The 27,544-nt window shown below is 44.7% G+C and overlaps 2 protein-coding genes across 2 annotated transcripts in view; one reads left to right on the forward strand and one right to left on the reverse strand.

Annotated features, from left to right (window-relative positions):
- Positions 1 to 24,365, reverse strand: part of LOC122734117 (SLAIN motif-containing protein-like) — a 46,811-nt gene extending 22,446 nt beyond the window's left edge. The window contains exon 1 of the mRNA XM_043974821.1: positions 24,308 to 24,365. The gene's annotated coding sequence lies outside the window, so the exon portion shown is untranslated. The remainder of the gene's footprint in view (positions 1 to 24,307) is intronic.
- On the forward strand, positions 879 to 26,969 carry LOC122734007 (40-kDa huntingtin-associated protein-like). The gene is made up of 3 exons (XM_043974691.1): positions 879 to 1,108; positions 1,161 to 1,258; positions 24,425 to 26,969. The coding sequence occupies exons 1-3, from the start codon at positions 879 to 881 to the stop codon at positions 25,801 to 25,803; spliced, it is 1,707 nt and encodes a 568-aa protein (XP_043830626.1). The 3' UTR covers positions 25,804 to 26,969.
- Positions 26,970 to 27,544: the final 575 nt, after the last annotated feature.

Raw genomic sequence — 27,544 nt, forward strand, 5'->3', positions numbered from 1 at the left:
TAGGTCGACGCCCCCCCCCTCCCTCAGGCCTTACCTCACCCCCCCAGGCTTTAGCTCGATGCCCCTCCCCCTCCCTCAGGCTCTACTCGACGCCCCCCCAGGCTCTACCTCGATGCCCCTCCCCCCAGCCTTTACCTCACCCCTCCTCAGGCTCTGCCTCAACGCCCCTCCCCCTCCCTCAGGCTCTACTCGACGCCCCCCCTCAGGTCTTACCTCACCCCCCCAGGCTCTATCTCGACGCCCCCCCCAGGCTCTACCTCGATGCCCCTCCCTCCAGCCTTTATCTCACCCCTTCTCAGGCTCTACTCGACGCCCCCCCTCAGGCCTTACCTCACCCCCCCAGGCTTTAGGTCGACGCCCCCCCCCCCTCCCTCAGGCTCTACTCGACGCCCCCCCTCAGGCCTTACCTCACCCCCCCAGGCTTTAGCTCGATGCCCCTCCCCCCCCCCTCAGGCTCTACTCGACGCCCCCCCTTCAGGCCTTACCTCACCCCCCCAGGCTTTAGCTCGACGCCCCTCCCCCTCCCTCAGGCTCTACTCGACGCCCCCCCTCAGGCCTTACCTCACCCCCCCAGGCTTTAGCTCGACGCCCCTCCCCCTCCCTCAGGCTCTACTCGACGCCCCCCCCCTCAGGCCTTACCTTACCCCCCCAGGCTTTAGCTCAACGCCCCTGCCCCTCCCTCAGGCTCTACTCGACGCCCCCCCCTCAGGCCTTACCTCACCCCCCCCAGGCTTTAGCTCGACGCCCCTCCCCCTCCCTCAGGCTCTACTCGACGACGCCCCCCCCTCAGGCCTTACCTCACCCCCCCAGGCTCTACCTTGACGCCCCTCCCCCTCCCTCAGGCTCTACTCGACGCCCCCCCCCTCAGGCCTTACCCCATGCCCCTCCCCCTCGCTCAGGCCTTACCTCGACACCCCCTGCTCCCCTCGCTTTCCCACAAGCCCCACTTTGACAGCCTTCCCCCTCAAGGCCTCCTCCCACTCACACCTCCTCACATCTTCCCTCCTTACCTCTGGAAGGGAGAAGGGACGCCGAGGACGCTGGCTCGCGCCTCGCGGAGGCTCCTGGGAAGGGCCGGCGTCACACTCCCCAGGCAGCTCCCTCCTCAGTGAGAGCAGCCAAGCCTGTGGCACCCGCTACCCCGCCCTCGGCTTCCCCAGGGTGGGGCCACCCCGCCTGCTCCGAAGCCCCGCCCCCTTCTGTACCTTCCAAGCCACTGGTGAGGAGCAGGGCGGTGGGGAGAGACAGGGGCCATCGGGTACAAAGAAATTTCCTTTTTGAGGTCTTGGCTGCTTCTACAGCGAGATCAACCGATCACCAAGCACCTTCTAGGCCGCCATTACGTGCCAGGAGTTGCGCACGTACACAGAAGGGAGATTTCTCTCTCCAGGCAGGGACATCTTTTCCTTGCCCTCCGTCTTTTGCTAGTAAAATGTCACCCATCCTTTAAAGCCCAACTCAGACATCACCTCCTCCAAGAAACCTTGTCTAGAGGGCCTTGGAACAACTCGGTGGAAAACTCTAGGCCTTTTTCTACCTACCCTTTTCCTTTTCAAATCAATTGATGGTTATTTAGTGCTCAGCACAACTCAAGTTTCTCAGTTTAAAGCAGTTTGAATAACTCATAGACTTGGAGCTGGCTCCTTCCAAGCCACCAGCCAAATAAATACTTTTACAAGTGAAGAAACAAGATATTAAAGATGGAGGGGGGTGCAGCTAGGTGGTGTAGTGGATAGAGCACCGGCCACAGCTTACTAGCTGTGTGACCCTGGGCAAGTCACTTAACCCCAATTGCCTCACTTAAAAAAAAAAAAAGATGGAGGGGCCTGGAAAAACTTATATGACTGATGCAAAGTGGCACCATGAAGTGATCAGAACCAGGAGAATATAGTACACAGTAACAACAACATCCTATGAGGATCTACTATAAATAACTTAGCTGTTCTCAGCAATACAGTGATCCAAGACAATTCCAAAAGACTTCTTATGACAAAGCATACTATCCACCTCCAAAGAGAGAAATTATATTGATTAAACAGACTGGGGGCAGCTAGGTGGCGCAGTGGATAGAGAACCGGCCCTGGAGTCAGGAGTACCTGAGTTCAAATCCGGCCTCAGACACTTAACACTTTCTAGCTGTGTGACCCTGGGCAAGTCACTTAACCCCAATTGCCTCACTAAAAAAGAAAAAAAAAGAAAAAAAAACAGACTGAAGCATGCCCTTTTTCACTCTCTTCTTTCATGTTTTCAAATTCAGCTGTCTTATAAAAAATGACTAATATGACCATGTTATATATAACTGCTCATGTATAATGGAGATCTGATTGCTTACCACCTGCTCAGGGAGCAGGGAGGGGAGGAAGGAAAGGAGGAATAGAATTTGGAACTCAAAACTATTAAAAAAATGATTATCCAAAAGAAAAAGGAGGAGGGTAAATTAAAAAACCTTAAAGCTTACAGCTAAAATATTCACCCAGGGGGCAGCTAGGTGACTCAGTGGATAAAGCACTGGCCCTGGATTCAGGAGAACCTGAGTTTGAGTTCAGCCTCAGACACTTGACACTTACCAGCTGTGTGACCCTGGGCAAGTCACTTAACCCCCATTGCCCTAAAAAATAAAAATAATAATAATTTAATATTTTTAAAAAGAGAGAAATGTAAAATATTTACCCAGTCACCCAGGTTCCCAACCTCAATGCCCGGACTCCTCCCTCCCCTTCACGTCACATGGCCAAATGGGTACCAAGCCTTTCATTCTACCTTCATTACATGTCTTAACCCCATCTCCTTCTCTTCATTCACAGTGCACATCTACCACCCTACCTGGAGTCACCTGAACATAGCCTCATAATTAGTCTCCTTCCCTCCAGGGTCTCCCCACTCCAATTCCTCCTCCTCAAAAACACTCAGATCTGCTGACCATGTGAACTGCTCAATAAACCTCCGTGATCAAATACAAAACCCTCTGCTATTCCAAGTTTCCCATAACCCCTTTCACATCTTTCCATTTCTCTTACACTTTATATCCCACCATCCCACTTTCACTGTCTGTCCACCATGCCTGGAATTCTCTTCCTCCTTGTCTCCACCTCCTGGCTTCCTTTAAGTCCCAACTAAAATCCCATCTTCCCCAGAAGCCTTTCCCAATCTCTCTTGGTTCTAGTGCCTTTCCCGTGGTGATCATTTCCCATTTTTGTTCTGTACATAGCTTGCTTGTACATTTTTGTTTCCTTCTTGTCTCATCTATTAGACTGGGAGTTCTTTGAGGGAAGGGACTTTCTTTTGCCTTTCTTTGCATCTGGAACACTTAGCATAGTTCCTGGTACATAGACACTTAATAAACATTTGTTAACTAACTGATTTCATTCTTGTATCCTTGAGGGTATATGTCACTGTCTTATTATGATTTAACACTACAAGTGGATCTTGAATTTTTCCCTTTCCATTAGATAAGCATCATTATTGATTTGAAACTTGTAAACGGCTGTTAAGGGATCCCCCTGAACTTCTTTTGGAGTTGCCATTTTTTCCAGAAACAATGGACCTAGAGCATACAGGAGACCCTGGATGTGTCAAGGATGAAGCCCCCCACTCCAAACTGACATAAGCTGTTTGCATCCCAAGCTTCATCCCCTGTGTGTCCTTGGGAGGCAAGACAAGCACCAACCAGTCTGTGCCAGGTTGGAAAAATGCTTTGCAGATAAGCAGACCCTCCTATGTTCATAGTCTAACAGTTCCAAGGAAAAAGAATGCTGCTTTTACCATGGCCTTCTTGTCCTTTTTCTCATCTGTACTGTACCTTTCTCCTCTCATGTCACACTCTTTCCTGGAATCCCCTCCTGATTTGTCCTGCTACTATAAAAATGTAAACCCAAACCCTCAGGCAAAGTTTCATTAAATCCTAATGAGACAGTAACATATTCCCTTATGTTTTCCCATAAGTCTCATGATGTTGTGATGGCCTGTTGACATTTGGGAACAGTGGTAGGATATGATGATGGAAAGTGACTCAGACTGGCCAGAGGGTTCAGATGCAGGACTCGGTACCAGCATGGGTCTCTTTTTCCACCTGTATCAGGTAGGACAGGGATTGGGTTTATTTGTCCCTAGCTGGAAGACTCGGCCAAAGATGGCTCTGGGAGGAGCCTTGTTATAGGTTATCTAGCCTTTGGAGTAGCTGAAGGGGGCTGGGTTTTTGGCCCCATTTCAAGAGTGCTGGGAAAGGTGATGAAGTCAAAGAGGGCACATTAAAATTAAGTGCCCTAGTTCTCCTGGGGATCCAACTGAATAAAAAATAAGATATCTAAATATATAATTGGAAATACAAGCGTTTGGGATTTTTTGTTGTTGTTTTTGTTCCTTTTTGTGTGTGTGTCACATGAGGACTAATAAGTCCAAAGATGTCTTTGTTTCCCTCCTAAGGGAACAGCCATGGGCTAAATTTTATAGCTATATGGCCCTGACACCTGCAGATATTTCTGTGACTGGTGAAGATGTGCATTTTAACTTGATTTGTAGATCCAAAGCCTAGGCTAGCAAGGAATTTTCAGCACTGCTAAGTTGGTGGTCTGTTTGTATTTCTTGTATCTGTGTTTATGTCTCTCAGTGTCTTGTTACCTAATTTACATTTTTAGAAAGATTTTGTTCTTTTCCTTCCCATTTCTGAACTGTAGTCAAGTTCTTTCCATCACACACACACACACACACACACACACACACACACACGCACGCACACACACACACACACACACACACACCTGAAATGACTGGTTTATTGCTTTACAGCTAGAGAAGGTCATTTCACTGATTTTAGACAGAGACAGGTTTGGGGGCTGTCAGGGAAAGTTTCAAGGCTTGCACTTCAGAATTGGATTGGCACTTAACCCTTTCCTGGCTCACAAAAAAGGGGAAAGTTTTTGTGTACAGGAACACAATCCAAAGGTAATTGAGTTTGGTATATTTAGTTTGGTAAGTAGGGAATCTTACAAGTTAAACAAGTACTGATCAATGTAAATGTGACTTTTTGAATGCATGTGTACCTGGAAATTGGAAATAAATCATAGATTTATGTATTTGAGTCTCAAGAAATGTCTTGATCCTTATCCATACAAGAGGAATTTATTTCTGAAAGTAACTTGAAAATGCTTTGCACCTTAAAGCTTCCAACTCTTAGCAAATAACAGAAATATTAATAATTCAGCAGTTTAAGTGTGAGAGGCACATTAATAGCCAACATTTGCACCTTAAGAATAAAATTCTTTAATAGGTCACTTGTTTTAATACCACTGCATATTAAAATTTTTAAGAATTTAAGGAGTGAACAAAGTAATAGATGGCATAAGGGAAGAATCGGAAGGTAATAAGGAAGGTGTAGGTATTTTTATTAAAGTTTAATTAAAGGGCAGCTAGGTGGCACAGTGGATAAAGCACGGGCCCTGGAATCAGGAGTACCTGAGTTCAAATCCAGCCTCAGACACTTGACACTTACTAGCTGTGTGACCCTGGGCAAGTCATTTAACCTCCATTGCCCCACAAAAAAAAAAAGTTTAATTAAGGGGCAGCTAGGTGGCTCAGTGGATAGAGCACTGGCCCTGGATTCAGGAAGACCTGAGTTCAAATTGGGCCTCAGGCACTTGACACTTAATTAGCTGTGTGACTTTGGGCAAGTCAGTTAACCCCAATTGCCTCACCAAAAACAAACAAACAAAGTTTAATTAAGGATGTTGACACAAAGGGTTGAGAGAGTTTTAGCTTTGTTTAAGAGGGAAGCTTGTATGAAAATGTCAGTGGGAACTCTAGTAATAAAAATGACTGTTTGGTTTGGAAGTACATAGGAAGAAATCATAGAGAGCCATGAATAAATTGATAAGCTATGGGTTTCTTCTGAGATTGTGGAACCAAGATTTGAACTAAATCAAAATTTGCTCTTAAGTGTGATCATTGAAGTAGATTCAAACCTAATGTCAGATTCCACTGTGCCCCCTGGAATGCCTATTTCCATAGGTAACAGACTTGCCTTCATCTGAAATATTTTCCTTTCCCACTCTTTCTGTCTACTAGTTCTTACTGAAACCTGGCTCCCTCCAAACGCTACAGCCTCCTGGCCACTCTTTCTGGTATTGGCTTCAGTTTTACTCTGTCTTCTCTGCTCATTGGTCAAGGCAGAGGAATTGGAAAACTCCTGGCTCCCAAATGCCCCTTCCAGGTTCTTCTCTTACCTCCTCCATCACTCATTAACCTCTCTTCCTTTGAGGTTCATGCTATTAATATCTACCACCCAACCAACATCCTGGTAACTGTTTTCTACCACCCCCTCCCCAAGTCCCTCTTCTTCCTTCCTCAATGAGTTCAGTGCCTGACTCACAATTTTTCTCTCCTTCCCAACTCCTGCCCTCATCCTAGGAGACTTTGAAATACATATCGACTCTCCCTCCAATTCCCTAACCATTCAGTTCTTTAACCTCGCTTCCCACGAACTCCTTCTCCATCCCACCTCAGCCACACACAGAGGAGGTCAGACCCTTGATCTTGCCATTACCCACAAATGTTCAAGTATTCCAAAATCCCCTTATCTGACCATAACCAATCGGTCTTTCACCCCTCCCTCTGCCTTCCCTTAAGAAACCCTATTCTTCCAATCCCTTGACCCCACGGTTCTCTCACTGGCTATTTCCCCTGCACTGTCCCCCAAAGTCTCGTCTTCCCCATCCTGACTCCTCGGTGAACCAATTCAACTCTCAACTGCCCTTTGATGAATTCCCAGCCTACATTGTTTTAGTGATTACACCCTACCAAGCCTCAACCTTGGATCACTTCTGCTATTCACTGCCTTCACTCCTACACATGCGCTGCTAAACAAAGATGGAGAAAATCATGATTTTCATGATTTTTGCATGCAACTATTTTGAGTGGGTCCACTACCAATTTATGTTACACAACTTCATCTGAGCCCTCACTGCTGCTAGGCAGTATGGTATACTATAGTATAGGCTACTATACTTTCCTTATCAACTCAGTCTCCCACTTTCCAAGCTGCCCTTCCAAACCTTCTCATCCTTCCTCAAACCTCCCATGGCTCACCCCACTCTCTCAGCTGAGAGCCTCAAATTGAGGCCATTTGCCACAAGTTCCCTCTTCTCTCCTCTTTTGCATCTCATCACTCAGATGCCTCCAATCTCACATCTCCAAGTGCCATTCAAATATCTGGAGCTGAATATCTAGTAGACATTTCAAACTCAGTACGTCCAATACAGAATGCATTAGGTTTCCCCCTTAACCTTCATCCCCTTCCAAGGGGCAGCTAGGTGAGACAATGGATAGATAGAGCACTGGCCCTGAAGTTGGGTGGATCTGAGTTCAAATCACCTCACTTACTAGCTGTGTGACCCTGGGCAAGTCACTCAACCCCAACTGCCTCAATCATCCAGGGCCATCTCCAGGAGTCCTGATGTATGTCTTGCCACTGAACCGAGATGGCTCTGAAAGAGAGAGTGAGGCTGGTGAATTTGCACAGCCCTTCCTCACTTAAATCCAATTCAGTGCAAGTCATGACATCTGTCATGGTCCTCTTCGAGAATAAATGACAAACAACAACAACATCCCCTTTCCGCTTTCTCTATTGATGTTGAGGGCATTAACATCCTCCCAGGCCCTCAGGCTTAAAACCTAGGTGCCATCTCAAACACTCCTTACTCTCTCCCTCCTCATATTCAATCTGTCGCCAAGGTCTGTCACTTTCACCTTTGAAAAACTCTCAAATACAACCGTATCTCTCTTGTACATTGCTTCCACCCTGGTTCAAGGTCTGATCACGTCATATCTAGACTATTACAATAGCCTACTGGTGGGTTGGTCTGCCTTCAGTCTCTCCCTACTCCAATCCATTCTTCATTCATCCACCAAATTGATTTTTTTGGGGGGTGGGGCAATGAGGGTTAAGTGACTTGCCCAAGGTCACACAGCTAGTGTCAAGTGTCTGAGGCTGGATTTGAACTCAGGTCCTCCTGAAATCCAGGGCCACTGCTTTATCCACTGCGCCACCTAGCTGCCCCCTACCAAACTGATTTTCCTAAAGTTCAGGTTTGATCAACACTACTCAATAAACTCCAGTGGTCTGCTATTGTCTCCAGGATCAAATACAAAATGCTCAGTTAGCTATTCAAAGACCATCATAACCTGGCTCCCTCTACTTTTCCAGTCTTTTCACACCTTACTCCCCAACATTTATATTTTGATCCAGTGACACAGGCCTCCTTACGGTTTCATGAACAAGACACTCTATCTCTCAGTACTGAGTATTTTTCCATCTCATCTCTAACTACTAGCTTCCCTAGCTTTCCTCTAAGTCACAACTAAAATCCCATCTTTTACAGGAAACCTTTCTTTTTTTATTATCCAATTTTATTTTTAATTATGGAATAAAACAAGCATTTTCATAACATAGAATAAAGATGATTGCACATGAAACGGCACATCTACTCTGTCTAGCTTGCTATGCCATTCAAATATACAACAAAATTACCATGTAAATTTCTCTTTTTTCTTCCCCCTCACATGACTACCATTAGACACAAATAGGAATGTGTAGGTAAAGTGATTCTATACATACTTTCTTGATCACTTCTTTCTCTGGTTGCAGTAGTCTTTTTTCATATCTCCTTCATAGTTAATTTGGGTATTTGTAATAGTCAAAATAACTTCTTTGTTCAAAGTTATTCTTGCTTTTACTGTATACATTGTTCTCTTGGATCTGCTCATTTCACTATTCATTATTTCAAGCAAATCTTTCCATGTTTTTCTAAAATCATTGAGCTCATTCTTTCTTTTTTTATAGTATTTTATTTTTCCAGTTGCATGTAAAGATAGTCTGCAACACTCATTTTGTAAGATTTTCAGTTCCACATTTTTCTCCCTCTCCATTTCACACCAAACGTTGTTCTCTCTATCTTTAGTCATAAATTGTTCTCCTATCCATAAATTTCTGTTTGTTCATTGATTGATTGAAAATAGCTAGAGGAATATTCAGTTCTCCTGGCTAGACTATGCCAATATAATAAAAATGATGATAACTACCAAAATTAATTTACACTTCTAATGTCATGCCAATCAAATTACCAAGAGAATACTTTATAGAATTTGATGAAATCTTAAAATTCATTTGAAAAAAAAAACAAAGATCCGGACTATAAAGGGAAATATGAAAAGAAGTAGGATTGAAGGGGGGATTGCATTTCAGACCTCAAAATATACTGTAAAGCAACAATCATCAAAACAACCTGGCATTGGTTAAAAAATAGAGAGATAAATCAATGGAATAGACCAAGCAAGGGAGAATCAGAAACACTAGAACTCAGTGTTTGATGAAGTAGAAAATGAAAAAAAAACCTCTTTTTTTAAATAAAAACTGCTAAGAAAACTGGAAAGCAGTCTGGCAGAAATTAGGCTTACACCAATGCCTTACATTATATTCCACAATACATTCTAAATGGATGTTTAGAATGTATTATTCTTTTTAAAATATTGAATATTTGGGGGGGCAGCTAGATGGCGCAGTGGATAAAGCACCGGCCCTGGAGTCAGGAGTACATGAGTTCAAATCCGGCCTCAGACACTTGACACTTACTAGCTGTGTGACCCTGGGCAAGTCACTTAACCTCCATTGCCCTGAAAAAATATATATATATTGAATATTTTATAAGCTCATCTTGGTTTATTGATAAGCTTTGATTTAACACAGCAGACAAATGCAAATTTACAAAGCATACTTCCTGAAAACAATTAAGCAAAATAACACTAAAGAATATGTACAACGTGGGGCAGCTAGGTGGCGTAGTGGATAAAGCACTGGACCTAGATTCAGGAGGACCTGAGTTCAAATCCGGCCTCAGACACTTGACACTTACTAGCTGTGTGACCCTGGGCAACTCACTTAACCCTCATTTCCCCACAAAAAAAGAGAGAGAGAGAGAGAGAGAGAAACAGGTAGGAGGCAGACAGTGTCTTTGATCGCACCCAAAGGGCAATTCTCTGAAGTTTCCAGTGTAATGAGTTGGAGATAAGCACATAATAGAGCTTGCCTGCTCCTGCTCCTGCTCCTCTCAAGTCTCCCCACAGTCTCTTCCTTTCCAGTTGCCTGGAGGGTTTAACCTCTTCCATCTTCTATCCTCTTCCAACTCGGTGTTTAAAGACTCAAAGCTGGAAGAGTCCTGAAAGGAGACTGGCCTTGAGAGTCCTAAAGAGGGATGCAAAGGGAACTCTTCCTTGGACAGTCCCAACAGGGACTGGTTAAGAACCAAACCCCCTCTCTGGCCAAGTCTGCCCTGCCCCACACACAGGGCAGAGCCTTGATCTCCACCAATAAGAGAGAGTCTCACAACAATGAGCTTTGAACCTGGGATACACAGGGCCAAAACCTTTTGTAGTGCCTTGCAGAGATCAGCTGGTACAGGTCCAAAACCCTGTAAACATACAAGAGGAACATAAATCGCAATGTTTTACAACAAGGATGATTTTCCTGGCATCACAGGTATTTCAAGTTTCCATAGCATCTGCACTCAAATAGGATGGTGGCTTTGTATGTTTGATACCTTTTCATTGAGTAAGTTTTAGTTCATAATAGGATATTCAACTGGAATTTGTTTCATTGCTATCTGGTGTTTTTGTTAAAACACATTTATGCCGTTTTTAACTTTTTCCTTTTGTTTCATTGCCAGGCTTACAAACTTGCATAGAATTCGTCTACTTTTTCAGTGTTGTCCTATGTTACTATTGGGGTGTTTTCAGGCAAACTGCATTTTCATACCAATTGTGTCACTTATCAGAGCCAACCTTAATGAGGTATCTTGTATTTTTTTTCTTAACTCCCTGAAAGGTATGATTACTGTTACAATTAATTTCTAATGAAAATGTAACAAGACACACCTCTCCACCTTCTAGGTTGTGACTTTTTCCAGATATACATGATGTGGGCAGGAAATTTGGGGTCCAATTGATCATGAGTCATCCCAAAAGAATTACAAAACTCAGTGACTCCGTTTACCAAGTTTTATTGCAATGCTGTGAGTGATCACAGGGAAAGTACCAGGAAAGTGGAAAGGTATCTCTCGAATAGTGAAAGAAAAGACAGTTATATTTATAGTATAGATCAATTGATTATCAGTCTCATTATAATAATCACCACCTTGGGGAGGTGCAGGGGAGGGCCTGTCCTACTCATTATAATATTCTCCACCTAGGGGGTGTTACAAGGGAGGGCTTATCCTAATTTGGAGTTCCTTGGGTCCTAAGCCAACCCCCGAGGCAGGTACCTTTTTCTGTGGAGGTGTGTTTTGGGGGTTTACACGTTATAAGGTGAATCTGGGGACAAATTTGGCCTTTTCCGCGCATGTCTCTTTCTGGTTCCCATGGCTAGTTTCAAAATAGAATCATTTTTCATGAGAATTTCTATAGGTTGTCTTTTTCCTTTATTGCTATTTTGACCTGACCTGTTCTGATCCGTTCTGGATGTTGATCACTGTGGGTACAAGAACCTAACATAAGTTGTCCATTAACTGAGGTCTGACTCCCTTTTAGAGCTAATATCTGAATTAAAGCTTGGGTCTTAGGTTTTTCTATTAACCCCCTTTTGCCTCCTAAATCATACAGAGCTAGGAGTGAATTCTCTCCCCAAAATGACATACAGCTGACACGGTCTCTTTCTGAAAAGCTCCCTACTTTCCCCCATACCCTGACAGTCCCTGTCTTTATCTGCTCTTCTCCACCCCTGGAAGAAGTCCCAGTTAACTCTTCAGATATTGAAAAGGTTCTTGGTGCCTCTCCAATCCAGATTCAGTTGGATCCCTCTAAACCTATTCTTAGAGTCTCACAGTATCCCCTCTCCACAGGCAATTGAGCTATTAGGCCTCTCAATAAGGACTACCTATTCTCTGGTCTTTTGGTTTCCTGCACTAGTCCTTGTAATTCTCCAATTCTCGTTCATGTGCTCTTCTCACCTCCTTGACTCAAAGGCCATAAAGTATCTTGTTCTCAGGTCTAAGTTTTCAGGACATCTAATATCAATCAGCCAATAGTCTCTGTCCTGCAGGATTAGAGATCTCTCTTCTATCCAAACCTAATACAACTATGTCCAAGTGTAGAGCCCTCAACCCAGGCACTTTCCTCCCTGACAAAGAGGATGAGAACCCCGACCACACTCAGGAACATGATTGTGTTAAAATTGACTTTATTTTAACCCCTAGAGAAGATCTCCAAGAAACTGGGAAAGAAAACCCAGATTATTCCTGGGACACTGATGGTTCCTGCCTCTGAAATGATTCTGGTAATATAACTGCCAGCTATGCTATCACCACAATGAGGAGGTCACTGAGGGTGAACTTCTTCCTTTGGCTTCCTTGAAGCCCTGACTCGAGCTTGTGAATTAGCAAAAGGAAAAGGAATGAACATTTTCACCGATAACAGGTATGTGTTTGGGGTGGTACATGATTTCAGGATGTTATGGAAATATCAAGGCTTCCTGATGTCCTCTGGCAGTCCCATGAAGAATGGGGCACAAGTCCAGAGATTGTTGGACTCCCTTTTGTTGCTAGCAGCAGTGAATGTTATTCAAGTTCTAGGACTGTCCCAGAAAGATTCTCCCCATGCCCAGGGTAATGCCAAGCAGGCTGCTCAGAAGGCCCCTCCCCCAATACATTTTTCACCTAAAGAGGAGCTCCAACCCCCAAATGGATCGCCCAGTAACCCAGAAAAAGAGGCAGACAACAGCAGGGGTAGACCACTTTCCCAAGACACCAGATGTGGCCTGAGAATCCTCTGTTCCTTACCCCAGCTTATGTTCATTTAAACTTTTGCAAACTAGATACTGAATTTAGCCTAGTTGTTATTCTTTTTTTTTCTTAGTTGCTATTCTTACTGTATTGTCTATGCCCATGAGCAAATTCCTTTTCAAAGTTGGTAAATGCATATTAAAATCAACCCCTTCTGTAAATTTAGTCAATTTCTGCAGGATAACTCCTTGTTGCAGCAAAACGTTGGACTCTTGGCACTACTTTTTGGTCAGCAACAGAATTCCAGAATTTGTCTTGACTAAGACAATTAACTAAGGAAATGACAAACACAATTTACTAAGAATTGACTGATCCTCACCTATTCTCCATTCCCAGCCAATGAATTGCCTGGAGCTGACCAGAGTTTGTCAATACCAGCTTATTATTTTGTAGATCTGAAATTCTTCCCTCCAGAAATGACCAACTTTTCTTTATGTCCATTATGTGAAACAACTTGCCTTATAAAACTGTGAGAAACTTACTCTTCCCAAGGGCAGTTTCATAGCTCTCTCTATTCTGTTATCCCATATAAACCCTGTCCCCAGTCCCCATCTTTGGGTATTCCTAGCAATCTGCTTTGTGATACTCCTAATTATAACTCCTCTGCCTGATTAAATACTTTAATTCTTGTTGTGGGCCCAAAGTACCCCAGAAGTTCTCTGGGGCACATTGAGGAATCTTCTCCTTGAGAAACTAAACTAGAGGACAGACGCCTAGAGAGATAAGCGGAACCAAAACTAAGCTAGCTTTGGGACCTCCACCCTTCATTCTCATCTCCCTTACCTCTGGGGAGATAAGTTTGGGTCTGGCTGTGGCCTTTGTGTCCTGAAGAGAGAGATGGTTTGAGAGATCACCCAATTCCTCCAGTCACCACCAGTGGGGGATGGTCCTCCCTCACTAAAGGAACTTTCCACAGTCAAATGGTCACTCCCCCCCCACACACATCAGTCCTCTTTAAAAGTACCGACCAGCCTCCTGCTTGAGGAGATTGGTACCTCAGAGTCACGTGCTTTGTGCCTTTCTCCCCAAGAGAAGTCCAAGGATTTCTCTTGGTTTCCCTTCCCTTCCCCCCTTTCCCTTTCCTTGCCCCCTAAATAAACTACCATCTTATTCTAACTGCTTTTGTGTGCAAGAGGATGTAATTCTTTTTTTAGTGAGGCAATTGGGGTTAAGTGACTTGCCCAGGGTCACACAGCTAGTAAGTGTTAAGTGTCTGAAGCCGAATTTGAACTCAGGTACTCCTGACTCCAGGGCTGGTGCTCTATCCACTGTGCCACCTAGCTGCCCTAGAGGGTGTAATTCTTTAAAGAGGAATTCCTAAGAACTCCAACCCCTTACCATTTTCCCCCATAACATTCTGTTATATTGATTGTTTCATTAATTTTCAGGTTGACAATGTCAATCTGAAAATTGATGAAACAATCAATATAATAAAATTAAGGTCTTTAATTGGGGCAGAGACATCTCATAGCTGATGCTTAAGAATATCTAAAGATGGGGACTAGGGACAGGATTTATATGGGGTACCAAAACAGAGAGAGCTATGAGATTGCCCTTGGGAAAAGTAAATTCCCCACAGTTTCATAAGGTAAGTTTTACACAACAAGCAAAAGTATGTAAAGAAAGCTTGAGAATCTTTGGAGGGAAGAATTTGGGAGATCTACAAAATAATCAGAGTCTGAAATTGACTAAGTCTGGTCAGCCCCAGGCAATTCATTGGCTTGGGAACCAAACTAGATGAAGTCAGTCAGTTCCCAATAATTGTTTGTCAACTGTTATGGGAGTATTATGGGCCCCGGTTACCCCATAAGTTGTCTGGGGAGGTCAAGGAACTTTTTCCTTGAAACCCCAGGAGTTTTTCCCCTGAGATCAAGGAAGCTTCTCCTTGAGCTCAACCAAAGGACAGACACACCCAAAAGAGATAAGCAGCACCAGATCTAATTGAGCAAGTTCCAGGACCCCCACCCTGCATTCCAGTCCTCCTCACTACCTCTATGAGGTAATCCTGTTAGGCATGGAGAGGCACCAGGAGAGGACAAAGAAACCACCCACCAGCAGACTGCTTGGACCCACCAGGATGGAGTTAACACACATCACCAGATTGCCCATGACCCATCATCACACTACCCACCACCAGACTACTTCCAACCCATCACCCAATAAGGGAAATTTTACCCACACCATCTTAGCCCTATAAAAGGGTGCTCCCCAAGCTAGTTGGGGAGGAAAGTGTTTTTTAAATCTTCTTCCCGGCCAGTTTCTCTTGTACCCCAATAAACCTGTTCTTTTATTCCTAAATAGGACTTGCTCGAGAGTGTAATTCTTTACAGAGGAATCCTAAGGACCTATGTGCTTTCTCCCCCATATCATCAATAATAAAGCAAATATCAGAATAAGGTAAGTAATGACATGGGGCTAAATTAGGATATTAGGAGAAGTTTCTCCTTTGAGAAGCAAAACCAAAGGTGACCAGAGAACAGGACAGACCTATGGAGGAATCAAGGGACTATTAAAGTTTAGCTTGGCCAACTAGATATCAGGACAGACATACCTAAGAAATAAGGGGAGGGGGCAGCTAGGTGGTGCAGTGGATAGAACACCGGCCCTGGAGTCAGGAGTACCTGAGTTCAAATCCGGCCTCAGACACTTGATACTTAGTAGCTGTGTGACCCTGGGCAAGTCACTTAACCCCCATTGCCTCACTTAAAAAAAAATAAGGGGAAATAAAATTCAATTAGGTGTGGCTACTACCTGAGCTAGGAGACAGAGATAATTCTGACAGGACCTTCAATCCTAAAAAATAATCCCCCTGACTCTCAGGAATCTTTCCCCACCCCACCCCCAAAGGAACTTTCATCAGGTGGTGACCCCATCTATCCTCTATAAAAGCTTTGGCCCTCCTTCTGTTCTGGGAAGAAGATGTTCCTAAGGCATCTCCTCCCCTTGAAGCTAAGTCTTCAGCTTCCCTCTCAGTCACTTTCTCTAGCACCCAATAAAAGACCATTTTCATTCTAATTGGACTGTGTGCAAGAGTGTAATTCTTTTTTTTTTCTTTTTTTTTTTCAGGGCAATGGGGTTTAAGTGACTTGCCCAGGGTCACACCGCTAGTAAGTGTCTGAGGCTGGGTTTGAACTCAGGTCCTCCTGAATCCAAGGCTGGTGCCTTATCCACTGTGCCACCTAGAAGAGTATAATTCTTTACAGAGGAATACATAAGGACCCACCACCACCACCATGTTCCCCCGTGACAGTCATGAATTTTTGTTTCCCTGTGCATATAAAAGTTATACTTACACTATATTGTAGTCTACTAAATCTATCTTACATCAATTTGGTTCTCTCACTTTCTCTGAATTTTTTATCCAATCAAAGCTGCCACAGTACCCACTCTAAGCTCTATCCTCTAGATGCTTGCTGCCCCTGCCTTGTAGGGCTTATTCCACAGATTCCCCTTTTCCTTTATGCCTCATTCTCAGAACAATGGTAATTATTGCCCATGGTAGGGTCCCCTCCACCCCACATCCGAGATCATACAGCCCACCACTAGTCTATAGCCTATTTTGTTGACTTTTTCCCTACATTTTCCTGGAAAGGTCCTCTCGAAGTCCCAGTTGCCCCCAGGGGTTCCAACTCCTGCCTCCTAGATCTAGACTTTATAAATACCAAATCCCCTGACCCTCATTCAGTAGAAGGTCCTCATCTCTCTTCACCTATAGGAGCATTCACCAATGGAACCCTCTCCATCTCCAAAATAAGGCCTCCTTCTGACATGGGCCTAAGATCCATCAGAAGTGGTTTTTCCTACGAGAAACAAGATGTACCAGGGCGTAGGAAGCTCTTCCTGTGAGACATGATTGATCTGCCAGATAACAGGAGAGCAGGAAGCCCAATGGCAACTACCTGGCTGGAGGCAGGAGACAGAGATAATCCCAGAGAACAAGATTGTCCCCACCCCAAAGCCTGTAACCTTCCACCCCAGAGTTTAGGAAATATAATCCCAACTGTTTCAGCATCCGGTGTCAACCCCCCCCCCCCATCTGTCCTTTGTCAGAGGAGGAAGTGCTTTAGAACTCTCCTTCCTCCTAGAGAGACTAAGTCTCTGACCTTCCTCTCAGTCACTTTCTCCAGCACCAAATAAAAGACTATTTTAATTCTAATTGGAATGTAGGCAAGAGTGTAATTCTTGTTGTTGTTTTTGGTTTTTTGTGGGGCAAAGAGGGGTAAGTGACTTGCCCAGGGTCACACAGCTAGTAAGTGTCAAGTGTCTGAGGCTGGATTGGAACTCATGTCCTCCTGTATCCACGGCTGGTGCTTTATCCACTGTGCCACCCAGCTGCCCCACCAAGAGTGTAATTTTTCACTGAGGAATACCTAAGGTCCACAAACCCCCTGTGTCACTTCCTTCTCCCTTCCTCCTTGCTCTCCTATAGGCTTTTCTCTTTGTGATACCACAGGGGTCACATTCCTCTCATTGCTAGCCCTCGATTTGACTCCAAAACATCACTAACTCCTCTCTATCCCTCTGTCCTACTCCCTGCCTTGATGTATCCTCCCATGCTGTAAAGTAGTCCCATTAAAAAAAGCACTGATTCACCTGCAGGCAGTATCATCAAGGTATGTCCAATAATGTAATGTTCCTCTCTACCTTTTCACTGTTACAGCTACCAGATTTCCACCTTCACCCATCTCCATATGTATATTTAGAAAGACATCTCTTTTCTTTTTCTTTTTTTTTTGTGGGGCAATGAGGGTTAAGTGACTTGCCCAGGATCACACAGCTAGTAAGTGTCAAGTGTCTGAGGCCGGATTTGAACTCAGGTCCTCCTGAATCCAGGGCTGGTGCTCTATCCACTGTGCTACCTAGCTGCCCCCTATTCTTCATTAATGTTGCAGACTTCTTGAAGAACTTTTCCTCCTCAGCTGGAGGTTTGCAAGCCAATTCCCAGTTGCTGCCCTGTCCTGAGATTTTAATGAGAAATATTTTAGTTATCAAACAGGTCTGGTCATTTACAGAATGGGTCTGTGGTGGATACTTCTGGCCTAGTTATGATGTGAACTATTCAACAATCCCCTCTTCTCCAGTTTCCTTAAATACTTTTGCAATACCCTCAGCTCCCTATTCAAAATCCACTCCAAGTAATCATCTATGAACCTTAATGCCCATCACCCATTACAATGTGCTTCCATATTTTTAAAAGCTTGGTCCATAGGGACAATATTTAAACAACCCACAATATTGAGTTAATAACAAGCATGCAAAATTATACCAAATGACACAGAGAAAGTAGCAGTAATACAAATATGCAAATCAGTAGTATTAGAACTGGTACCATAATCACAATTGGCACGTTTGGTTCCCACCTAGAAGTGGTTCAGCAGGCCAAATCTCATCTGTAAAGTCCCTCGCTTTATCTAGACAAAAGAATCTGTCTCTACCCAATGCTCCTTTTGGTAGCTTCATTTTTGTGTAGAGGGAGCTATGTCAGCATCATCTCCCCACAGAGAAAATGACTGATACAGTTCAACTAATACATCTGGATAAGATGGTGGTATGAAGGTTGTTCAAGAATTCAGAACTCCCCCACCACCAGCAAAATGAGGAGTAAATTCCAGCATTCAATCCCCAAAAAGGCAAGAAATGACTAGAATTTGGGAAAGGGTTTGCACCAGGGAAGCCAGTGCAAACCCCAGTAAACAGACCTGAAACCTGAAAGGGATAGGAAAAGGCCACACCAGGTGAAATTTGAGTAAAGAGAAAAAAAAACACTGAACACAATGAAGAAACACTATGTGTTAAGAGAAGTCTCAAAAGTAATCCCATAAGAAAAACATAATTCTGTCCAAGCAAGAAATGAAGCAAAAGATATAAAATGAAATTAGAATTGCAATAAGAGGTATAGGGGGCAGCTAGGTGGCACAGTGCATAAAGCACTGGCCCTGGATTCAGGAGGACCTGAGTTCAAATCCGACCTCAGACACTTGACACTTACTAGCTGTGTGACCCTGGGAAAGTCAGTTAACCCTCATTGCTCCGCCCAAAAAAAAAAAAAGAGGTATAGAGGAAAACAAAAAGCTTACTATGGGAGAATGGCTAAATAAACCATGGTACATAAATGTTTTGTGGTTTTAGTTTTTTGTTTTTTTGCAGGGCAATGAGGATTAAGTGACTTGCCCAGGGTCACACAGCTAGTAAGTATCAAGTGTCTGAGGCCGGATTTGAACTCAGGTCCTCCTGAATCCAGGGTCAGTGCTCTATCCACTGTGCCACCTAGCTGCCCCCATGGTATATAAATGTAATGGAATATTATGGTGCCATAAGAAATGATGAACTGAACAACTTCAGAGGAAACTGAGAAGACAGGAACTGAAGTGAGGAAAACTGGAAGAATAATATGGAGATGTGTTTTTCTGGACTACGTAGGTATGCACTGAGGGATTTCGTTATTCAATGAGGGTTATAGGGAAGAGCCAGGTTACTTTTTTAAATGCTTAAATAATAAAAGAACTCTGGCCAATACAATGATACACCACAAGTCTGACAGGATGAAAAGGAAATGTGCCCCTCACTTCCTGACAGAGAGGTGATGAACTTAAAATGCAGAAATGGACATGTTTGTGACATGTTTAATGTGGGAATTTGTTTTTGCCAGACTATGTAGCTGTGTTTTGGGGGATTTGTTTTTCATTTAAAAAATTTGGGGGGGGGGTGAGGCAATTGGGTTAAATGACTTGCCCAGGGTCACACAGCTAGTGTTAGGTGTCTGAGGCCGGATTTGAACTCAGGTCCTCCTGAATCCAGGGCCGGTGCTCTATCCACTGTGCCACCTAGCTGCCCCTTCATTTATTTTTATTTGCTCAATGACTGGGGGTGGTTAGTGGGAGAGACATTAATTTTTACAAATTTCACTTAAATTTTTGAAAACATTTTTTAAAAATGATAAATAGCTTGAAACAGAAGGTACAAAACCTTACTCAAGTAATGAACTCTAAAAAACAGGTGCTTAATCTGCTCCTGATGGGACCAGAGTTCAATGGCCTGCTTCTGTGTCCAGTCCCACTTCTGACATTATATGTCAGCCAGGACCAAAGTGGCCTTTAATCTGTGCATGGGGGGAGCTGAACAGGACAGGCTACAGACAAGAGAGTCAAGAATCAAACAGAAGTTTAATTTCAAAGTGAGGGAAATGGCTTGCAAGCAAGGAGGGATCTAGATACATATGGCCTCCCCACACCCACAGTAGGGGAATCTAAGGTAGTGGGGGCACATCTCAATACTTTATATTTATATACTTATATACTTCAATATTATGTCCCGTAGCCCTGACAATGATGGGTAACAGCAATGATGAGACAAATTTGACTCATAGCAGGGCTTCATGACCTGACTTGTCTGAGCTCAGAGAACACTTGGTGCTGGTCAAAGCAATACAATAATTATATGAAACAATTCAGGGATTTTTCTGTGAGTGAGCAAAAAGGATTGTTGTTATGCCAAGCTCAGGGCACAAGCTTGCTTGTTGGACCTTAGCTCTGGGAAACATGGGGTCTCCTGATAGTATCTTGACGGTACATTCATAACTCAATGACTCCATAAGACCACAAGAAATATTAAAACAAAATCAAGATAGAACAAATGTAAGGTATATCAATACTACCAAAAACAACTAACCTGGAAAACAGGTTAAGGAGAGGTAATTTAGGAATCATATTAGGATCAGAAGGCAAAGTAAAAACAAATGATCTACTGACTGGCTCTTGAAAGAGATTCTAAAAGAAAAATAATCAGGAATGTCATAGCAAAATTCCAGAACTTCCTAATAAAAAAAATACTTCAACCAGCTAGAAAGAGTTCAAGTACCAAGAAACCACAGTTAAGATCAAATGAAGATGGGGTGGCTAGGTGGCGCAGTGGATAGAGCACCGGCCCTGGAGTCAGGAGTACCTGAATTCAAATCCAGCCTCAGACACTTAACACTTACTAGCTGTGTGACCCTGGGCAAGTCACTTAACCCCAATTGCCTCACTAAAAAAAAAAAAAAGAGAGAAAAGATCGAATGAAGCTATGCCGTAACTATATTCAAGGAAACAAAATCTTGGAATATATTCCAAAAAGCAAAAGATAAAGATTTAAAACTAAGAATAACATCCTTCAAAACAGAAAATAATCTGACAATGGGGAAAATGGGATTTTAAAAATATAATAGAGTGGGGGCGGCTAGGTGGCGCAGTGGATAAAACACCGGCCCTGGATTCAGGAGTACCTGAGTTCAAATCCAGCCTCAGACACTAACTAGCTGTGTGACCCTGGGCAAGTCACTTAACCCCCATTGCCCCGCAAAAAAAAAAAAATAGAGTACTTTCAAGCATTCCTGATTAAAAGGCCAGAGCTGAGTAGAAACTCTGAAATGGAAATAAAAGAGTCAAGAGAAACCTCCATGATGATAACATTTGAGCAATTGGAAAGGACTGAACAATGACGTTCTTACAATTTAACAGAGGGAAAAGAGATGTCTTTCTTCATAATCCCGCTGTCTTTAAGGGGGGGGGCGGGATTTAGGGGAAGGTGCTATTACAATCCCTATTTTTCTAGTTGAGGCAAAGAGGTGAAGTGATTTGCCCAGGGTCACATAGCTAGGAAGTGTCTGAGCCAGGATTTGAACTGTGATGTTCCTGACCCCATCTGCAACACTCTATCCATTCTGCCATCTAGCCACCTATGACGTTAATTAACATTAATACAGGGCCTGAGTGTTATTTGGGGTTGTTTTAAGAGAAGATTTCAAAAAATGAGAAAAGGGAACACACTAGAAAAGAAATGAAGAGAAAGACATTATTTTATATAATAGAGGTGTATGAGAAAAAGAATAATAGAAGATGGCGGAGGAAAGGCAGTGACTTGCCTGAGCTCTCCCCAAGACCCCTCCAAATTCCTTCAAATAATGCCATAAGACAATTTCTGGAGCAGCAGAACCCACAAAAGGACAGAGTGAAATAATTTTCCAGCCAAAGACAACTTAGAAGGTCGCAGGAAAGGCCTGTTAGACCAGGGTGAGAGTGGAGAGCAGTCCAGCGCAGGCTGTGCCAGTGCAGGCCCAGCCCCAGCAAACCAGAAACAGGCCTTGGGAGTCTGAATTAACAGCTTCAGCCTCCTAACAATTGGCACAACCTGGAAAAGACATTCTTCCTCCCCAGGGCAAAACAAACATCAATTTCAGGGGTGGGGAGATCATAAAGGGGCTGAAAGCAAAATCTGGGATGAGTGAAGAGAGCAGAGCCCAGGACTAGAAACAGACCACCTTTCCCTTCACCAAGAACTGAAAAACATAAAACAGGACCAAAATTCCAAGCCTATTTCTCAGGACCATATGGCCTAAGGGAAAGGGAAACTGGTATTCTGGGCCTTGCCCCTTACCATGTAGCATCATCTGCTATGAGTGAATGAGTCTACTCCTAGACATAAATGCAAGCAAGAGAGTGACTGTGCTCAATTTGGGAGATTTAAAGACAGCCATTTTCAGGAGCTAAAAGAAAGAAGCTGCTCCCAACCATTGATTGGTAGGACAACCCAGAATGTCCATGCTATACCAGTCTTCCTTGTCTTCCAGAAGCAGGATTCTGGCACCTCCAACATGGATGCTTCCTTCTTAGGTGATTTGGGCATGTGCTAAAACCCAGTTTTCCCTTGGGTAGTGTGTGTGTGTGTGGGGGGGGGTGTAATGACACAGCATCCAAATACTTAAAGAAAAAGTGAACAGAACTACAGTTACTACTTGAACTAGATGATTCTTTAGATAGAGCTAGACAGACAGACAGACAGACAGACAGATAGATAGATAGATAGATAGACAGACAGACAGATAAAAGGATAAACAAGAAATTAAGGACCTGAACAGAATCTCAGAAAAGCTAGCTATGATAAATCTCTGTTAATTACTGAATAGGAATATAAAGGAGCATATATATCTCTCATCTGTGAATGGCACTTTTACAAAAACTGACTATGTGCTATACAGCATAAAAACCTTATAAACAAATGCAGGAAAACACAAATACTAAATACATTCTTTATTAACTGCAGCACAATCAAAAGTATAATCAATAAAGGTCATTTGAAGAAAGGATTTAAATTTAAGTGAAGACAATTTAATCCTAAAAAATTGGGAGGGCATGTCAAAGCACAAATCATGGAAACAATAAAACATTTATCAAAGAAAATGTCAATGGTAGACAACTTACTACAACTTTTGGCATGCAGCCAAAGCAGTCCTTAGAGGGAAACATCTAGCTAAACACTTTCATCAACAAAAAAGAGAAGGAGCATATCAATAAATTGGGCAAGTAGTTAGAAAACAAGAAAAGTAGCAAAGTAAAAAACTCCAACACAAAAATTAAATACTGAAAATTATAGAAGAGATAAAATTAAAAACAGCAACAAAAAAATTCCTTGAATTACTAAAGGGAGGATTTTTTTTAACTAAGAGAAAAGTTAAACCATTAGTTAATGTAATAGTTATAAGTTAAAATGGAAATAGAAGAGAGGTAAAAACTAGATTGTCCATATAAAAAAATGAAAACACTTACAATAAATGAAGAGAAAATAAAGGAAATTATTATAAACTAGTTGGACCAATTACAGAACAAAGCTGAAAGGCTAAATTAAATGGATGAATATTTGCAAAGATACAAAATACTTAGGTTACCGGAAGAAATAGAAAATGTAAATAACTCAACCACAGAAAAAGAAAGTGAATAAGCCATACAGGAACACTGAAAGAAGGGGGGGGGGCGGGATCTAGATCCAGCTCCTTGTAAATCCAAGGAATTTCTATCACTCAAAGACAAATGAATTCCAATAACTCATAAATCATTTGCAAAATAGGGGAAAGGGAGCACCATCAAACTGTTATGAGACAAATATGGTCCATCAGGACTAGATCAGGAAAAGAGAAAACTGTAGACCAAGATTTCTGATAACATGTATGCAAAAATATCTATCATTAGTAAAAATGTTTCAATGACACAGTAAAAAGATTATATACTATTACCATGTTGGGTTTATACAAAGAATGCAAGATTAGTTATTAGGAAAACTAGAAACATTTTGTTATTTAGTCGTATCCAACTCTTTATGACACCATTTGAGGTTTTCTTGGCAAAAATACTAGAATGGTTTTGCTATTTCCTTCTCTGGCTTGTTTTATGGATGAGGAACTGAGGCAGTGTTGAGTGACTAGCCCAAGGTCACCCAGCTAGTGTCTGAGGCTGGATTTGAACTCAAAGTCTTCCTGACTCCAGGCCAGGCACCCTAGCCACTGAGCCACCCAAGTGCCTCAAAGAACAGTATATACTGTGTTACAAAGTTGTAAAGTGCTACAGGAGAAATATTGATACACATTATGGGATGACATCCAGGGGTCAGGAGTTCTACTCTCAAGTTTCTTTGCTGCTCTCCGGTCTTGAGTACAACTCCCGTGGACAAAGGATTACCTCAAGTCAGCCTGCCCAAAGGATCTCTGCTCTGCCCAGCATCCAGTTTCATTCCAAAACGTTTCCTATTTAAAATGCCCACCGATTCCTCCTCCTCCTCCCCCCCCTCCCCCCCAGTCTTCCCGCTCCTCCTCTGGCCTCTCTCTCCCTCCCTCCTCGGCTCCGCCCTCCATCCTCCTGCCATCTTCACCCTCCGTCCTCCTCCCCTTCACCCGCCTGGAGCGGGGAGAGGCCGCGCAGGCCCGAGGAGCGCCGGGGACCAATGGCCCTTCCAACGGCCGCGATTGGCCTCCGGGGCCGGAGTGACGCCGGCCCGGAGCCGGCCAATGAGAGGGAGCCTGGGGCCGCGGGAGCGCGGCCGGGCGGCGGCGGCGGCGCGCTCGAGGGGCCGGGGAGCTATGGCGGTTGCCGGGGTGGGCTCCCTCAGCAGCGTGGTGGGCGGCAGCGGCGGGGCCGGTGGCTCGGGCGCCGGGCACGACGCGGGGGACTTCTTGGCCCGCTACCGGCTGGTGTCCAACAAGCTGCGGAAGCGCTTCCTGCGCAAGCCCAACGTGTCGGAGGCCGGCGAGCAGTTCGGGCAGCTGGGCAAGGAACTGCGGGCACAGGACTGCCTGCCGTACGCCGCCTGGTGCCAGCTGGCCGTGGCACGCTGCCACCAGACGCTCTTCCACGGGCCCGGCGAGGCGCTGGCCCTCACCGAAGCGGCCCGCCTCTTCCTGCGGCAGGAGCGCGAGGCCCGCCTGCGCCTGGCCTGCGCCGCCGCCTACGGCGAGCCCCTGCAGGCGGCCGCCAGCTGCTTCGCCTTCGCCGTGCGCCTGCACTTGGAGCTGGGCCAGCCGGCCGCGGCCGCCAGCCTGTGCCTGGAGCTGGCCGGCGCCCTGCGCGCCCTCCAGCAGCCGGGCCCGGCCGCCGTGCACTTCGAGCGCGCGGCCGAGCTGCAGCTGCCGCTGTTGCCGCTGGAGGCGCTGTTGGCGCTCGGCGACGCCGCCTCCTGCAAGCTGCTGACGCGGGACTACGACGGCGCCTTGGAGCTCTTCACTCGCATGCAGCTGCTGGCTCGGGAGCGAGCGGCTGGGGGCGGCGGCGCGGCTGGGCCCGCTGGGGCTGGGGGCGGCGCGGGCGCCCCCGCGGCCAGGTCTGGCGGGCCCGGCCAGCCGGGCGCCTTTCTGGACGTGTTGGTCCAGTGTGAGGTGTCGCGGGTGCTGCTGCTGCTGCTGCTGCAGCCCCCGCCCCCCAAGCTGCTCCCCGAGCACGCCCAGACCCTGGAGAAGTACTGCTGGGAGGCCTTCGACGGCCACTGCCAGGACAGCGGCTGCCCACTGCCCGAGGAGCTCTTCCTGCTGCTGCAGTCCCTGGTCATGGCCGCCCACGAGAAAGACCTGGAGGCTGTGAAGGTGTTGCAGGGGGAGCTCTGGCCGCTGCTCAGTGCTGATCAGAACCACCTGCTGCACCTGATCCTTCAGGAGATGATCGCCCCCTCCGGACAGGGCATTTGATGGGCACCCCTCACTGCCAGTCCCCGTCTCCCAGGCCCGGTGGGTGCTCTGTCCTCAGCGGCTCAAGGAGAACTAACTTCTCGCAGCCGCCGGTCAGCATCGAGAAGACCAAAGGAGATCGCTCTGACCCCCTCCCCCCCCCCCCATCTCCCCAGCTAGTTCGCTTTACCTTACTCCCAGTCAGGAACTAAGAAAAAGCAATGGGTGAGTCACTCTGGCCATCACACCTGAATCCTTCAAACTTTTGGAGCTAATTCCAGTGCCATCCTTGTAGATCTGGTGAGAAGAGAATGGGCACTTCACCTCTGGCTTCTTCTCGGACCCTGCCCTGCCTTCCATTTCCTATTCACTCCTCTGAGCTCAGATATTTCACCTCCTTCAAAGGGATTAGATTGTTATCTGACTCACTGGCTATGCCTAAATAATGAAATCACCTCTTTTGATTTTGCTTAATCGAATTTGCATTCTTTGTAATCATCAGCTGAAGTCTAGCAAAAAGGTTTAGCCGGTTCTCTTTTGCTGGAGAGCCACTTAGCCGATCTTGGTATGTGGGGGATTCTAATTGATTACGTGATAATGCTTTTTTCAAATGCTACCTTTTTCTCTGGGTGGGGTACCCACCTGTACCGCGGGTACCTCTGTGAAATGGGAATAAAAAATAATACGCTCATCTGAATGTTGTCTCTGGAAGTCCCCCTTAGGATTTGTTTGTCCGATGCACTGTATCCATGGTAGGCTCTCTTTGTAGTAGCTTGTTATTTCTAACCAATATCAATGTGCAAGCCAAATCTTAGTATTTATAGTAGGGTACCTTTTGGAAGTTTAACTTATTACATTTAACCCACATCTGTGAAGTTGTACTATTTCTGTATCTGCAAGCTAGTATGCATTAAAGGTGACTTTTAAAAATGAAACACAATCCAGTAATTGTGTATGACAGTGTGGAGTAGCGGGAAGAGTGGTGGGTTTGGAGTCTGAGGACTTGGGGCCCAGCTTTGTCAGTGCCACATGGGGCAACTCCCTTCCCTTCTCTGGGCCCCAGTTTACCTTCTGTACGACAGGAGGGCTAAGATCTCTTCTTACTGGAAACTTAAGATCCTATCATTTTTATGGTTGGGGCCAAATATTGACCAGAAGTTATACTGGCAATGACTTTTCTCTCAAATATTCACCTTTGCAGATTTACCTTTTCCACTGATGCTGTGCTTTCTTTATGACCAACACACCGTGGTATAATAAAAAGTGCTCACTTGGAAGTAATAAGCCTGAGTTCAAATCCTGCCTCTCCACATTGAATAGCTTTCTGAACACCTGCAAGTTACACAGCCTCCCTGAGGCCAGCCCAATCTAAAAAATGGGAATCAATCCTTGCCTCCTAGCATGGTTGTGAGAACCAAAGCACAGACTACATGGAAAGTGCTTTGTAAACCAGAATGCCACCCTTAAAATGTGAGCCTGAGAGAGATGATTGGATGTCTGCTTTTGACTTTGAGAGCATCAGCCAAGCCTTGTGGGAAAATGATTTACTGCAATTTTACGAACAATTAGAAGTGTTGGTGTTGGGTGGGGGTGGGAGAGAGCAGATTTCACAAAAACTTCATTTGAAAATCATTTCCAGAGTCTAGGCAATGTTAACAACAGTACAACACAGGGGAGAGGGGGATCTGCTTCCATTTTCTTGCATTACATTCCCTATAACATTTTTTTTTTTTGGTGAGGCAATTGGGGTTAAGTGACTTGC

This window comes from Dromiciops gliroides, chromosome X, assembly GCF_019393635.1.
Source record: "Dromiciops gliroides isolate mDroGli1 chromosome X, mDroGli1.pri, whole genome shotgun sequence".
Classification (NCBI taxonomy): Eukaryota; Metazoa; Chordata; class Mammalia; order Microbiotheria; family Microbiotheriidae; genus Dromiciops; species Dromiciops gliroides.